The sequence below is a fragment of the Pinus tabuliformis genome, chromosome 6 (assembly GCF_031772625.1).
Source record: "Pinus tabuliformis cultivar Carrire ecotype Pingquan chromosome 6, CPIR1, whole genome shotgun sequence".
In the NCBI taxonomy this organism is placed as follows: domain Eukaryota; kingdom Viridiplantae; phylum Streptophyta; class Pinopsida; order Pinales; family Pinaceae; genus Pinus; species Pinus tabuliformis.
Window position 1 is genome coordinate 1891142567 of NC_142292.1, and position 15499 is coordinate 1891158065.

Genomic DNA, 15499 nt, shown 5'->3' on the forward strand with positions numbered 1-15499 from the left:
GGGTTATTGTAGCTCATGAGGAACATTGGTTTGGTTTTGATTTTTTGTTTCCACTTCCTTAACTATACTTGGGGAGTTGAATCATATCATAGTAACTCTTTGTCACATGTTTACCCTAGTGGACCGATTAGCTTGGGTAAATGTGGGAGGAGGGTGTTACACTTTTGGGCTTTGAATCATTATTCTTGTCATCTCATCCCCTCCATCCACTAATATTCCTTGTGGATTTCGAAGAATTCTCTATTGTTTCATTGTCCTCTTCTTCTGAGAGAAGTTGCTATGTGAATTGTCATCACTTTGGCTTTTAGGGGTTGTTCCTTTTTTATTTTTGGATCTTTCTTTGCTTATGGATACATATTTTCTAAGTGCTTTATGTGAAGACATATATGACATATGAATGTTGTGTTTTCAAAATCTAAAGGCCGGGTCCACTGAAAACTATTATGAATTAGGTGAATGTGATTGAGTAAACCTTTACTAAGGTTTACCTCTACACAAATCCTTGCAAAGGTAAAAATTCCTTTTATAGGTCTATCCATATCCATATTTATGAACTTCCCTAGTGTATTTCCAATTCCTTCTAATACTTGGTGATGCCAAAAAGTAAGGGGTAGGTTATGTAATCTAACCCAAACTGACATTTTGGAAACCACCATTATATTGACATCAAAACCCAGAAACCATGGAGTCATCAAAAGGCTTGCGCTGCCAAAGACCATGGGCCCTCGTTTAACGCAAATTCCATTTCCTTCAATGTATCAAATTGTATAACAAAAAATCCCCTGGAGCATAAATGAATTTCATAGTTTGAGGTCCAAATGGAGCATACCCATTGATGTAAATCCTCTGATTTTGGCTAGCATCCATTAATTTTGTAGATAACTACTGAGGATTGGACGAAAGACAAGAGTTCGGTAACCTCTGGAATGTCAACAACCATGATTGTAACTTGATTCATCTATTTCACAATGTAAGGTCGATGGATATTCAAGGTCGGATCAGATATTTTTTGTGTCTCGACCTTTCTTTTCACAACATCCTTAAAATAAGTTGGTCCTTTGGGGTTACTAGTTCCGAGAAAGCCTCCCCATAGCCTCATATGAATGATGATGGAGGAATTTTGTTCAATGCCATAGTCTCACAACTCGATGACATCTTGCAACGATTTACCCACAAAAATCAAACTTCGTAACTTCATCGAAATTCCTAGCTTATTTTGGATCTTCCACTTTAGATCTTACACCAGATCCAAAACCCAAACTGTTATAAGAACTGATTTCCCATCTAGGGTTTCGACAAAAATTTGAAATGGAAACTCCATTTCTAGATTTAGTTGATGACCCTCAACCAATTGATTTTGTCGACGGGTCTCCCACCTTTAGTGCCTCCAGCCCCAAATTAGACCCACTATCAAACTCCTAGAAAAAGCAGTGTTTCTTTCAGCTGCATTAAATGACATTGAGGATGTGTGGCATAAGACTCCCCTATGTAGACAACTTCCATGCATAAACAACTTCATCATTCCATGGATCTATGTATGTTAGGCCTAACCAAACAAAAATATAACTCTTCAGCTCTGTAGTCTCAATGTTCCGCTGCAATTACAAATCTGAGACATAAATCCATTGCAAGTACCTTCACGTAATTTTTGACTCAAATAAATCCACGACTCTCCAAACAAAACCATGACGTCTCGATTCCTTGTGCCATCACGCTTGTGATTACAGAGGACCAAATCTAGATGCTCTCACCACCTTTTGTAAAATTCTCCAGAGTCCTTGTTATCAGCGACAATCACTTTCATAACAACATAGTTCAAAACCCTAGCACCGCTCTAGATCACCATCTCTCCCTCCATAACAACACTTGTTAATAATAATAATTTAAAATAAAATTATAATTTAATTAATTATTATAACTTTTTATTTTAAACATATAAAATATATTACTTTATTCACATTAATGAAGAATCTTATTTATATAATTAATAAAAAAGATTATAATCAGAAGGATAACACTACCTTTCCCTAAAAACTAAACTTAACTTCTCAACCCAATTTACCTAATAGAACCTTGTAATTTGCACCAAATTTGGCAAGACTTCGGAAGCCCACGGCTTTATCAAACGGCGGGTACTTGTCCAGCCAGAGTTTGAGGGTGATGTCCAAACTCCAGACGGACTTCCCATCTTCATGACTTTTCCATTAAACTACGGCATCAGCGAGTGCCTAAAGGTTCACTCTCGCTATCAACGTGTACGTTCTGATGAAATAGCGGGCTGCAATCCAGCTCATACAAGCAAGGTCGACGGTCGACGACAGGCTGTTGAGTAGGGACACGGCCAGCTCGAAATCAGTTAGACGTGGCCCGCAACGCGTGGTGCAGTAATTAAAAAGTATCATTCGTGGTGGTGGTGGCACTACCGATATAATATATTACATCGAGCCTTCCATACACAACTCCCTGCCTTCTGTCCTATTCTCTCTGTAAGGTATTTTACTCTTCCTGGGCTAGTCATTGTTTTAATTTTTCAGATCGATTTCGTAGAGTTTCTGTTTCTACAGGAATTTGCATTTTCATTCGTCAACAACAATCAGCAGACAAGATGGGCCGATTCAGTGCAATTTTCTGCTTCGTTGCTGTTTTGGGATTGATGAGCTCAGCCTCTTCCGCACCAGCAACGGCACTGTCGCCGAAGGCAGGAAGAACCAAGGCGTCGCCAGTTCAATCTCCAACGGCGGCGTCCCCCGCTTCTGCTCCTACTCCCACTGCCCCAACTGTTTCTTCTCCTGCGTCTGCTCCTTCTAAAGTCGCCACTCCAGCATCCTCAGCCACCTCTCCCTCGGCTCAAACTCCAGCACCTAGCCCTTCGGCTAAAGGCCCAGCAATCGCTTCGTCAAAAAACAGCAACAGCGGGGTTGTCACTACCCCTAGTCTGAAAAAACTGGCTATATTTGGAACTGCCTTGGTTGGAGGAGCCGTCTTCATCCTTTAATCTTTATCATGGGTCGTTCTCATTAGCTTAGATTAGATGCGATGAATATTTCTGCTCTTCTTTTTCCTTTCTATGATTCCAATCTGGTTTGGTTCGACAGAGTAGATGGCCACTGTATTCGCTAGCCTTTTTTTTTAATTGTAGAATTATTTTTATTTAAGTATTCTTTCTTTATTTCTGTTATAAAACTTTTATTCAGAGCTTCTATCTGAATTATGATAAGTTTTTATTCAGAGCTTCAGATTGCGCATTTAACAGTTGTATCAAGTTTTTCTAGTACGTAAAAGAAATCTTATTCAGAGCTTCTGATTGGGCATTTAACAGTTGATCAATGAAACAAATCTTTGGTTAATGTGGAAAGCAAAAACACATGTCTTAATGAAACCCGAACAATCGATATTGAATTGAGCATTATATTCTTAAAATTACGTTAACATGACATAAACTGCAACAGTTGATGTGACTTGAGCATTATATTCTTAATATTACGTTAACATGACACAAATTTCGTAACATTGCACCTTAACCAAATAGTAATACCATTTTTCTTGATAATTACTAATTCTCGTGAATAGTGACAATGTTATGTGACTATCACCATTATTAGACATCAACTTATAATCTATATTAGGGGATAGCTAGTGAAGATTTTAGATAGTCGTATAAACAAAATTATTTAAATTATATAAAGAAAATTATCTAAATTGACATTTTCTTGGTTGTCTCTAAATTTATTTTTACTTATTATATTACTTCAATTCTATTTTTTTTCCTTATTTATTATATTTTAAAATATTTTATATTTTATTAATTTTTAAACCTTTTAATTTTTTCTTCTTAGAGTTTTCTTTCTCATCCTTAATAATATAACAATACCTCTTAATTAAGAGTTTTAGATTAATTTAAATAACTGTAATAACATTTTATTTTAACATTATTAGGTCGATTTACCTTATTATACTTAACAATGTTATAATTAATGGTGAATTTGTAAGGAGGCAGATTTTCACTCATTTTATTTTAACATTATTATGTCAGTTTACTTTATTATACTCCACAATGTTATAATTAATGGTGAATTCGTAAGGGGGCAGATTTTCACTCATGATATTCTAGTCTTGAAATTTAACTTGTTTAACATATTTCTTTACATCTAAATAAAATAAACTCTTAACCAAACAAAAACAATTTTAAAACACTAGAATTTTAAACCTAACATAACATTTAAAAACTCATAAAAACCTTCGGAAAAAAATTTAGCTTTATAATGGCTAGCGAATTTTTATATCTTTTCGTTTGAATCCAATAAAACTTTATGACCCATCGAAGCAGGGAAGAGGCTCGAATGTTCATGAAATTATATCGAACCAAAATTTGTTAGGGGTTGAAATGGCAACAAAGAGGATGGAATATTGATTAAATTAGTTCGAGCTAAATTTTTGAGGGGTGAAATGGGACCAAAATAGGTTTTGTATTTTTTCCAACGTGTGGTGAGGAATTATGAATTATTCGAGGTGCTTCCCATTAATTTCCTACCTTTATTATTAGGAAGAAAAGTTTAAAAAACTGTTAGGAATTATCTTTAAGAAAGATGAAGTTGTACGAGTGTTTTTATATAAAATTTAATATCAAATTTTAAATTATATTTTAGAAATTTTAACATTAAATTCATAATATGAGAAGTTTTAAAAACATTCTCTATTAAATTTTAATAAACATGAAGTATTATATAAAATTTAAACTTAAATCATAGAAATTTAAAGATCATGTAACTTTGAATTTTATATGTGATATAAAGATATTGCATTAAAATAAGTTAACATTAATATAAGAATGAGATGATTTTTGGTTTTATTTTTCAACAGTTTTATGTATATTTTATATTTATTTTTTCAGTAAAAAAAATTGTTATTTAATTTTTTTATGATAGAAGAATTTTGAAAGATTATGTATTCAACAATTTCCATCAAAGCTGAAAATGTGTTTGTGAGCCTAAGCAGCGTTTTGAACTTTTCAAACAAAATATTTTTAAGCATTTTGGTGAAGGTGTCTACAACTTTTTCATTTGTGGAACAATGCATCAAATGAATAATCTTGAACTCTACATGATACAGACCAAATGACAATTTGTGTTGATTTGTTTGGTTTGATTATGAAATTTGGAATTCCTTTGATTGCAGGAAGTCTTCATGTCAACAAAAATAGGAGTATAATTTACTTTTTTCTTTAAAAACTTCAATTATTTTCATAAACCACACAATTTCCTTTGTTTCTTATGTGCTTGTCACATATTCGACCTCTATTATATAATATATTAAATATAAGCATTCTTGTGATCTCTATGAGGAAACTACTGATCCAATCTCATGATATCGATACTACATTTTCTTTATCCTCATTAAAATTTGAATCAAATTTTCCAATTGTCTCGAAGTCTTGAGTTATCTTCAAGTATTTTAGAAATGTTTTTGTAGTAGACTAATGTACTTCACAAGTCTTTTGCATAAACCTAAAAAAATTCCCAATAACAAATGAGATATATTGTCTAGTGGTAGTAAGGTAGATAAGACTTCCCACAAGCTATTTATATTTCGTTACATTCTCAAATTCATTCCCTTCTTTTTATGTGTGCTTCAAATTCTATATTTTTATATTATTGAAGTAGAAGGAGGGTTGCATTAAACCATGTAAAACCTATTAAAAAATCATCCAATGTACATTTTTTAGGAGATCAATATGTAGTTTGGATGTTCAGTCACTTCAATGCCTAATTAATAGTGAAGATGTCTCAAATCTATCATCTAAAATCCCCTTTTCAAATCTTCTTTATGGACACAATATAGTTTTCATTGTTCCTTGCTATCAACTGATGATCTAAATATACACTACAATATATACAACAAAATTTCCAACTTTATTAATAGACATAGTTGCATCATCAAGATTAAAGTGCTTGAAATTTAATTTCAAAAGATGCTTAATTATTTTTTTAGCAGAGAAACTCATTCTAAACCCCAGTATGAGAGATGTGTAAGTATATCAGTGTTCAACATGGAGTTGACACATGTCCCTTCAAAAAAATATTTAAATAAAATAAATATCATAAGAAATAAAATGAATATACATGTTTGATTTGTTTAATAAAAGTATTATAAAACAACAATAATGTCACTCTCAGTGGCCACACTAAGGAGAAATGGTAAAAATATTTCACTCACTCCCTACCATAAATAAAATATATAATAAAAAAGAAAAATTAATATACGTGTGTGGTTGATTTAATTAAAATATAATAAAACATCAATAATCTCACTCTTTTTCCATACGAAGGAGAAGTGGTAAAAATACTTCACTTTCACCCTCAACCATAAATAAAAATTTTAGACGTCCACATGAAACAACATAACCTTATATCAAGTTTATAGAGAAATAAGGTAGTTACAAATTAAAAATAAACTATATATACATTATATAAAGAAATTGAAAAAAAAAAGAATTATCATTAAAACATTTTAAGTAGTCTCACTATTTTATGCCCAAGTAAAATCTGATTTTATACATTCAAAAATGCAACATAAACAATTAAAAATTATATATATATCTATATATATATGTGTGTGTGTGTGTGTGTGTGTGTGTGTGTGTGTGTGTGTGTGTGTGTGTGTGTGTGTGTGTGTGTGTGAGGAGGATCAAATTATTCAAATTTTACTCTCTAAAATAAGTTTCCACCTTAAGAGATTTGATCCCTCTCCATGGCTGAGATGGAACTATATTGGTTTATACAACATTCATAGTGTTCGTTTCATACCATATAAGTATTTGTTCAGTTTATATATTCTCGTCCCTTCATAACAAAATGTTTTAGCTAATACATGAAGACATTCTCTTTCAAGCCTCGATTCACACCATAGCTCATTCCTAAAGGTTATTAATAATATTTTATATTTATATACCTCATTCCTAAAGGTTCTCAATAATATTTTATATTTTAAATGATAATTATATATGTTTCGGTTCTTAAGGAATTGTTTAATTAACAAGGATTGAAACCATTACAACAAATACATATTATGTTTTTGTTTTTGAGGGACTATTTCTTCTTGTAGGTTTTGACCCTGTATAGAAATTACCTGCAGATATATTCTTAAAATAGAAAACTATACAACGGCGACAACATAAAACATACAATGGGATTTTCTCCTGGAACCCAAATTGGGAAAACCAGATTGATTTTTCATTATATACTTTTCAATGTTACAATACATATATATACATGTCGAGGCATTCATAAACCCCAATCCATTAACCATAGATTATAACATAACCATTGTTCCCTTGATGGGATCTACAAAATATCATGGCCAAAAACCATCATGGGCAAAACCATGTGTGAAAACCATGCGCGAAACCATGGGTAGGTCTACCCACCATCTTTAGGTTTTCCCCAAATCCTTGCATCCACTGAACTATGGTTTGGTCAGGATAAAAGAAAAAATTCCTGAGACACTTCCCTGGATCCGCTATAGGGGGGATACCGCCCCCTATAAACCCCCTAGTAGGGTGGTCCCTTTCCTCCCATGCGATCGCACTGCTATTCCTAGTGCAATGTAACAATGTTTGGGAAAAGTTGTGGAAAGAATATAACACATACCCAACATTCTTCTACTTGTTGTTTTATTTTCACACACGGGTACTCATGAGTGAGCAAGTCATTCGTCCTGAGTTGCAACACAAATTGTTTCTCTACACCAAGAAAATTTCTCGGTGCTTACAGGCTTTGTCAATGCATCTACAAAATTCTTCAAAGTATTCACCTTTACCATCAACACCTTTTTCTCTTCAACCATATCCCTCACAAAGTGATATTGAACATAAATGTGCTTTGTCTTTGAATGATAAGCAAGGTTATTTGCCAAGAAAATTGCACTTTGGTTGTCACATTTTATCCTTATATCTTATTATACTGACTCCATACTTGAGCACAATCTTTACAACTAGATTGCTTCCTTGCTTGCATGAGTGGTTGCCATGTATTCAACATTTGTAGTTGAAAGTGCCACTACAGACTATTTATTGCTCTTCTAACTGACTACTCCAAATAGGTTAAAAACCTATCCAATTGTAGATTGGAGAGTGCATGGATCTTTGTTACACTTTTTGGAAAAGAGAGGATGCGTTTTGGTAAAAAAATGATCCTCGATCAAGCAACTTTTAGTGCTCAATCAAGCAATTTTTATGCACTTGATCGAGCTATTTAGGTGCTTAAATATAACTAAGTTGAGATTTTAAAAAAACCCTCGATGAATCCCTTTTCTAACCTGAGTGAAATGCTTGATCGAGAGTTGGGGATTGATTGAGCTATATGGTTTAATCGATCATTATGGCTCAATCGAGGGTAATTTGTTATTAAAAACCACGAGGAGAAACTTACGCAATTCATTTTGTTAAGACCATGAGAAAAAGCAATTCAACAGAAGATTTCTAAGCTTGACCAAGATGGACAAACTGAATATTGTTTCTCATCAACCTTGCCAATGACCCAAAGGCTCAAGACAAGGCATGTTTTGTATCATTTTTGCCTATTTTATTTATTTATTGTTGTAAAATAAAATAAATTAATTTTAAAAAATCCTACCATACAAAAACTAAAAAAAATCTTTCAAAACGACCATGAAAACCCAAAAAAACCACATAGAAAAACCGTGAAAACTACAAAAAATAACCGAGGAAATCACCAAGAAAACCCTTGAAGACCAAAAACAACCTAGAAAACCACCTAGAGAACCCTTCAAAACCACCAAAAAAAACTACAATATAGGTTTTAATTTTTTATTTATTTCATTGTATAAGTTATCTGCAATAGTAACATGTTTATTATGAATATTAATGGTAAAAACTTTAATTTTTTAATTATTTGAGGTTTTAAAGATTTTTTTTAGGAATTTAGTGAAATAAATTTTCAAAATATAGTGTTTTTGTTATTAAAAATGGATTTTAAAATTTGAACAAATTTGACAAGAAATATGCCAAAAAAAATTCCAAAACAAAGAACAACTAAACTATAACCAATAAATAAACAAATTAGGAGTTTTATACTGACATAATGAATCTGGTTGCTCATGGTGAACCTCTATTAAATCAAAAAAGAAAATTTGTCTCATTTTTATTTTAAATTTAAATAAATTTATGTTTTAAATATTTTTTAAATAATAAGTATAGTAATTTCTTTTAAAAAAATTAATTGTACTTAACTAAATTACTAACTAAATTGAATTTCCATTTATTTTATTTATATATATATTATATATATATTTTTGTTATACCAAACATATATATATATATACATATATATATATATATATATATATATATATATATATATATATATGTGTGTGTTGGCATTATGATATAGGTGTTGCCCTTGATGGCAACTTACTAAGATGACAAATCACAGTTCAGGCTCACAGAATGAAGAAAAGGAGATATACGCAGATTAGCCTTGATAAAGTCGTGTATACACACGTGTTAGACGACCAAAAGGTGCGTATACGTATACACGCACTTTCATGCAAGGGGAGGTGCGTACATTGGGTTTTGGTCCATGGTATTTAGTCCTTGGTATTTGGACAGATGGTTTTGGACCATGGTATCTCATCTAAAGTGTTGAACCTAGGTATTGGGTCCAAGGTATTGATTATTTATGGTTTTTGACCATGGTATTGAGTAAGGCCTAAGACTATAAAAAAGGAGGAGAAGATCATTAGGAAAAGGCACTGAGAAAGGCTTGAATATCTGATGAAGTATGAGATCCAGTATGCAGGTTATGGGTTCATGATGCTTGCTAAGGAGGAATCTCACCAGTTGATGTAGAACAATATCTAAGGATAGATCGGGATCAAATGGTTTGGAAATCATCTCTAAATGATTTGATTCTGCTTATTCTAGATCTGTATACTGGCGCATGTAATGTTTTGATTTGGGTATAACTTAAGTTTCAAATAGCTGCAACTCATGACTGAATACTTACAGATGTATACGTTGGTTGACTTTGATAAAAGTGCATACATACACAGGTTATATACATATAAATAGCGTATACCATATGAACTATGATGTTTGAAGTTACAAGTGGTTCTAGTTGTTGATGAGTTATGATGACTGTTTACTGTGTCAGTATTCTGCATATTCAGTTTGATTGATTGTGTTTAGCCTCAGTGTTGATGGATGAGATCTATAATGGATCTGGATCATAATGACTTATCTTTATGTGATCTGATGGAATAGATCTTGTTGCTAACATACATATTATCCTTGTATATGTAATGATCTAGGTTTGTCTAGAGTGAGGAAGGGCAGTGAAGTTATAAGTAAGTAATTAATGACATATACGCTGGTTCGCTTGGGTGAAATTGTGTATACACACTGGTTAGGCTCTTCCAAGTAGTGTATGCACTCTGATACATGATTTTTGATGACATGGTTAGATCTAAACATTGTTGCAGAATTCAGTGTTCTGCTCCATGTTCTGGTTATTGCAGTTTGTTGACTGGGTTTCAGTGATTTAGTAGTGGGTGATTCAGAAATTGATGATTGATTGTGTGCTTTAACGATATTGATGGGTCCAGTATGAAAATTAGATGAACGTGGCCTTCAGATTATGATGATGTGTTCCATCAGTATCCAATTTGAAAATTTATGAAACGTGGTACCTGGAGGAAGAAAGAGAAGGTTGTAGCCTTCTGTAGGTCGGCACCTACATACTAGTACATCAGCTAGTACAAGAGATAAGGGGGTGATAGTTCCCTTCCAGTAGCAGCTGGAAAACAAGTGAAGGTTGGAGGATTCGTTAGGCAGGCACCTACGTACTAGTAAAAGGATCTGCTAGTACAAGAGCTAAGGGGGTTGTAGCTCCCTTCTAGGAGAAGCTGGAGAATGAGAGAAGGTTGTGGCCTCTTGCAGGTAGAAGCCTGTGTACTGGTATAAGACTACACCTGTTGGGTCCCTATAATACTAGTGATTACCCCATTGCTATTGTAGTTATAGCCCTTATTTATATTGTTGTGCCCCTATTACCCCCATATTGTTATTTCTGTGCCCCATAGAATCCCTCTATTGTTATTTTTGTGGCTTTATATTATTATTGTTAGGTCGGCTGGATTATATTGTGACTCCTTAGACTCATATATATAGAAAGGAGGTTTTGTCATTTGTATCATCCAAGAATTGTTCATTTATGTAATGTAAAGGAGGTTTCCCCCTCGAATAGGCTGAATTATAAGGCGTTGATCTATCTTTTCTATCTTTTCTTGAGCTGGTTTCATAACATTTGGTATTAGAGCTTTGGATTCTAGGGTTTCGCTACTCCAAATAGGTCATCGTGGAATTTTCACTATAACGTTTTTTCTGTGACGTTTCAGAAGTCGCACAAAAAACCCATTTGAGAAGAAATCGCGCTAAACCTTGGGTCCAAATTTCAGAGCTTTTCGCACGATATTTGCGGAGATATGATCTGAGGAAGTTGGTCTTTTTGCAGACTCCTGAATTACATTCAAAACAGATGACCTGGGGCAAATCATCATAACTTTCTATCTGGGGATCGGATTGAAATTTCGTAAGAAGGTACAGAAAGAGAACGAACTTTAGTTTCTTGTGTGTGTGTTTCAGATTCAAAGGTTGAAACAGTGACTCGTGGCACGTCGTACAAGTTCGCTCTACTGAACCAGTCTAAAAGCATGTCACTGTGGGAGATTTCACATAACTCTTCCTTGGAGAATCCAATTTGGCTCAAACTTGTGGCATTGGAAAGAGGACACAGAAGGCTACTACAGGTAGCAATTTCAGAATTGGATGATCCGAAATTATAGAGATACATCAGATTCAATATCAGGCTTCTATAAAGTGAAAAAAAGGTGTGTAGTTTTTTTTTAAATTTTTGTGTAAGCTTGGTTTAACGGAATTCAAAGGGCATAGTAAAGCATTATTATCGATAACTGATGCCCCGAGCAAAGAAAATAAAAACACCTAGTAAGGAACCTGAAAGCTCTAGCATGACTCATGAAGAAGAGGAAGAAATGCTACATGATATATCAAAATTACAAGAACAAGTGCAACAAATGTCACGCTCACAAAAGCTAACAGAAGCTAAGATAAGTGGCGTGGAATCTAAGATAAATGGCGTGGAATCTAAGATAAAGGGCATGGAAGCTAAGATGGATGATTCAAAGACAGATTTGAAGAGAGACATGGCAGATTTGAAGATAGATTTGAAGACAAACATGGAAGAATTGAAGAAGTTGCTACAAGAAAGGGTCACTAATGGTGAAAAGGTAGTAAAGGAAACTCATGATGAGAACAAAAGAAATGTTAATCATGATTCCATAGACGCTAATGTTGGATCGAAGAATCACCATATTCCAAAAATCGATATGAGGAAGTTTGATGGCAAGGATCCCGCCACATGGATATTACAGATGGAGCAATTCTTCGATCTCAATAATGTGCAAAACGCACAAAAGGTACGTATGGCAACTGTATATTTGGAACCAAATCAGTTTGTATGGTATCAATGGCTTTGCTCTCATAAACAATTTATCACTTGGGCAATTTTTACGGAAGAATTGATAGAACATTATGAAGATACAAAAAGCAACACTTTTTTTAGCCAATAGATAAGTCTCGAACAAAAGGGTTCAGTAATGGAGCACATTGAGGAGTTCCAAAAATTGAACATAAGGGTAAAAGATATTCCAGAGGAGCATAGGATTGATGTGTTCATAGGGTCTTTAAAGGATAATATCCAATATGATGTTCGCCTTTGGGAACCTGATTCATTAGAGAAGGCATTCAGGTTAGCAAGAAAAATTGAAAGCAAAATTATGGCAACCAGGAAGCATACCACTCACAACTATAAAGACGGAAGTGTTGTTGCCCCTAGTCTTCCACAACCTATAAGGTTGACACCACAACAATTGGAAGAAAAAAGAGCAAAAGGGCTTTGTTACAGTTGTGATAGCAAATACACTAAAGGTCATAAGTGTGCTGAGAAGAAATTATTCTACATAGATTGTGAAGAGGAAGAAGAAAAGGAGCAAGAAAGGTCAAAAGAAGAAGATATACTCCAGGAACAAAGCCTAGATGAAGAACAAATAAATCTGACCATATCTTGTAATGCATTGGCGGGAATTACCACTCCTCAAACCATCAAGATAGAAGGACAAATCAAGAAGAAAAAGGTAATAGTTTTGATTGATTCAGGAAGCACCCACAATTTTATTCATTGTAGGGTAGCAAAAGAATTGAATTGCTTCCTATATCCAACACCAGAGTGTCAAGTGATGATTGCAAATGGAGGAACAATAAATTGCTCTGGAAAGTGCCATAATATCAAGCTATCCATGGGGAATATGTATTGACTAGCCCAATGCTTTCCATTCCAATGGGAGGTGCTGATGTTGTACTAGGAGTCCAATGGCTACAATCCTTGGGTACAATAGCTTTTAATTTTCAAGAACTTTTCATCAAATTTTCTACGGAAGGAAAGGAAGTTGAATTAAGGGGTATTGCAAGGAAACCAGGAAAGATAATCAGCTCTAATGGCATGACAAAGCTTCTAAAAAAGGAGCAAAGAGGTGTAATTGCACAATTATGTTCGCTAGATGTTTCCACATTGGAATCATCTATTTCTCCAGATCTCCAAAAAGTCCTGGACAATCATTCCAAGGTATTTGAGACTCCAAAAGGTCTCCCACCTATGCGTGATCATGATCATGCTATTCATATGATTCCAGGAAGTGTTCCTCCAAACATCAGGCCGTACAGATATCCCTATGTCCAAAAAAGTGAAATTGAACGTATGGTTGCAGAAATGCTAGAGGCTGGTATAATTCAACCGAGTCAAAGTTCTTTCTCAGCTCTAGTAGTATTGGTGCACAAGAAGGATGGATCATGGTGCATGTTTCCGGATTATAGGGAGCTCAACAAGCTCACTATTAAAGATAAGTTCCCCATTCCTGTTATTGATGAATTACTGGATGAATTGCATGGATCAATTTACTTCACCAAGTTGGATCTTCGTTCGAGATATCATCAAATCAGAATGAAGATTGAAGACATTCCGAAAACGGCATTTAGAACTCATGAGGGTCATTATGAAATTTTGGTCATGCCTTTTGGCCTTACCAATGCACCTTCAACATTTCAAGGTTTGATGAATTCAATTTTCAAACCATTCCTTAGAAAATTTGTGTTAGTATTTTTTGATGATATACTAATCTACAGCAAGTCTTGGAAGGATCATGTTGAACATGTTGACATGGTGCTACAACTATTGGAGGAGAAACAATTATATGCAAAAAGATCCAAATGTTTCTTTGGAGTCCAGGAGGTGGAATATTTGGGTCATATTGTATCTCATGAAGGAGTTAAGGTAGACCCTAGCAAAATTAAAGCCATTAAGGAATGGAAAATCCCCACATCCATAAAGCATCTGCGAGGATTTCTTGGGTTGACAGGGTATTATCGCAAGTTTGTTAAGAATTATGGGAGAGTAGCAGCACCTCTAACAACATTATTGAAGAAAGATTCATTTTCATGGACTCTGGAAGCAACAAAGGCCTTTGAACATCTTAAAGAGGCAATGTGCCAAGCACCGGTCTTAGCTACACCGGACTTCACAAAAACCTTTATTGTGGAATGTGATGCTTCAGGAAATGGAATTGGTGCTGTTCTAATGCAAGATGAAAGACCCATTGCTTTTGAAAGTCGTCCAATCAAGGGAAAGTTTTTAAGAAAAGCTATTTATGAGAAGGAAATGTTGGCAATACTCCATGCACTTAAGAAATGGTGACCCTACCTAATGGGAAGACACTTCAAGGTAAAAACGGATCATGATAGCCTTAAATACTTTTTCAAACAAAGATTATCCTCTGAAGAGCAACAAAAGTGGGTCACAATGATGTTGGGTTATGACTTTGAAATCATCTACAAAAAAGGGAAGCAAAATGTGGTGTCAGATGCACTCTCAAGAAAGGATGAGGATGTGGAAGCATTGTTGTGTGCCATTTCTATTATCCAACCAGATTGGATAAACAAAGCAAGGGAGGAATGGAAGAATGACGAAGAAGTGTGGGCACTTATTCGAAAGCTACAACAAGATTCCAGTACTTCTGATACATTTAGCTGGCAAAATGATTCGTTATGGTACAAAGATCGCTTATACCTCTGTAAGAATTCCCAGCTAAAACAAAAGATTCTTATGGAATTGCACACTTCTCCCTTAGGAGGGCACTCAGGATTTTTAAAAACTTACCACAGGGTTAAGAAGGAATTTTTTTGGGATGGCCTTAAATCAGATATTCAAAAGTTTGTGGCGGAATGTTTGGTTTGCCAGCAAAATAAAGTTGAAACAATTAAGACACCGGGTCTATTACAACCTTTATCCATTCCAAGCCAACGTTGGGAGGAGGTTTCAATGGATTTTATCATAGGTTTACCCAAGTCTGAGGG

The 15499-nt window shown here is 34.3% G+C and overlaps 1 protein-coding gene across 1 annotated transcript; it reads left to right on the top strand.

The window, feature by feature from the left end:
* The first annotated feature begins 2444 nt into the window (after positions 1-2444).
* LOC149266715 (uncharacterized) lies at positions 2445-3155 on the top strand. Its single transcript, XM_089397255.1, has one exon. The coding sequence runs from the start codon at positions 2606-2608 to the stop codon at positions 2993-2995; it is 390 nt and encodes a 129-aa protein (XP_089253381.1). The 5' UTR covers positions 2445-2605; the 3' UTR covers positions 2996-3155.
* The last annotated feature ends 12344 nt before the right edge of the window (positions 3156-15499 follow it).

Excerpts from the sequence above, each read along its gene's own strand:
- LOC149266715 (XM_089397255.1), top strand. The coding sequence starts at position 2,606 with ATGGGCCGATTCAGTGCAATTTTCTGCTTCGTTGCTGTTTTGGGATTG.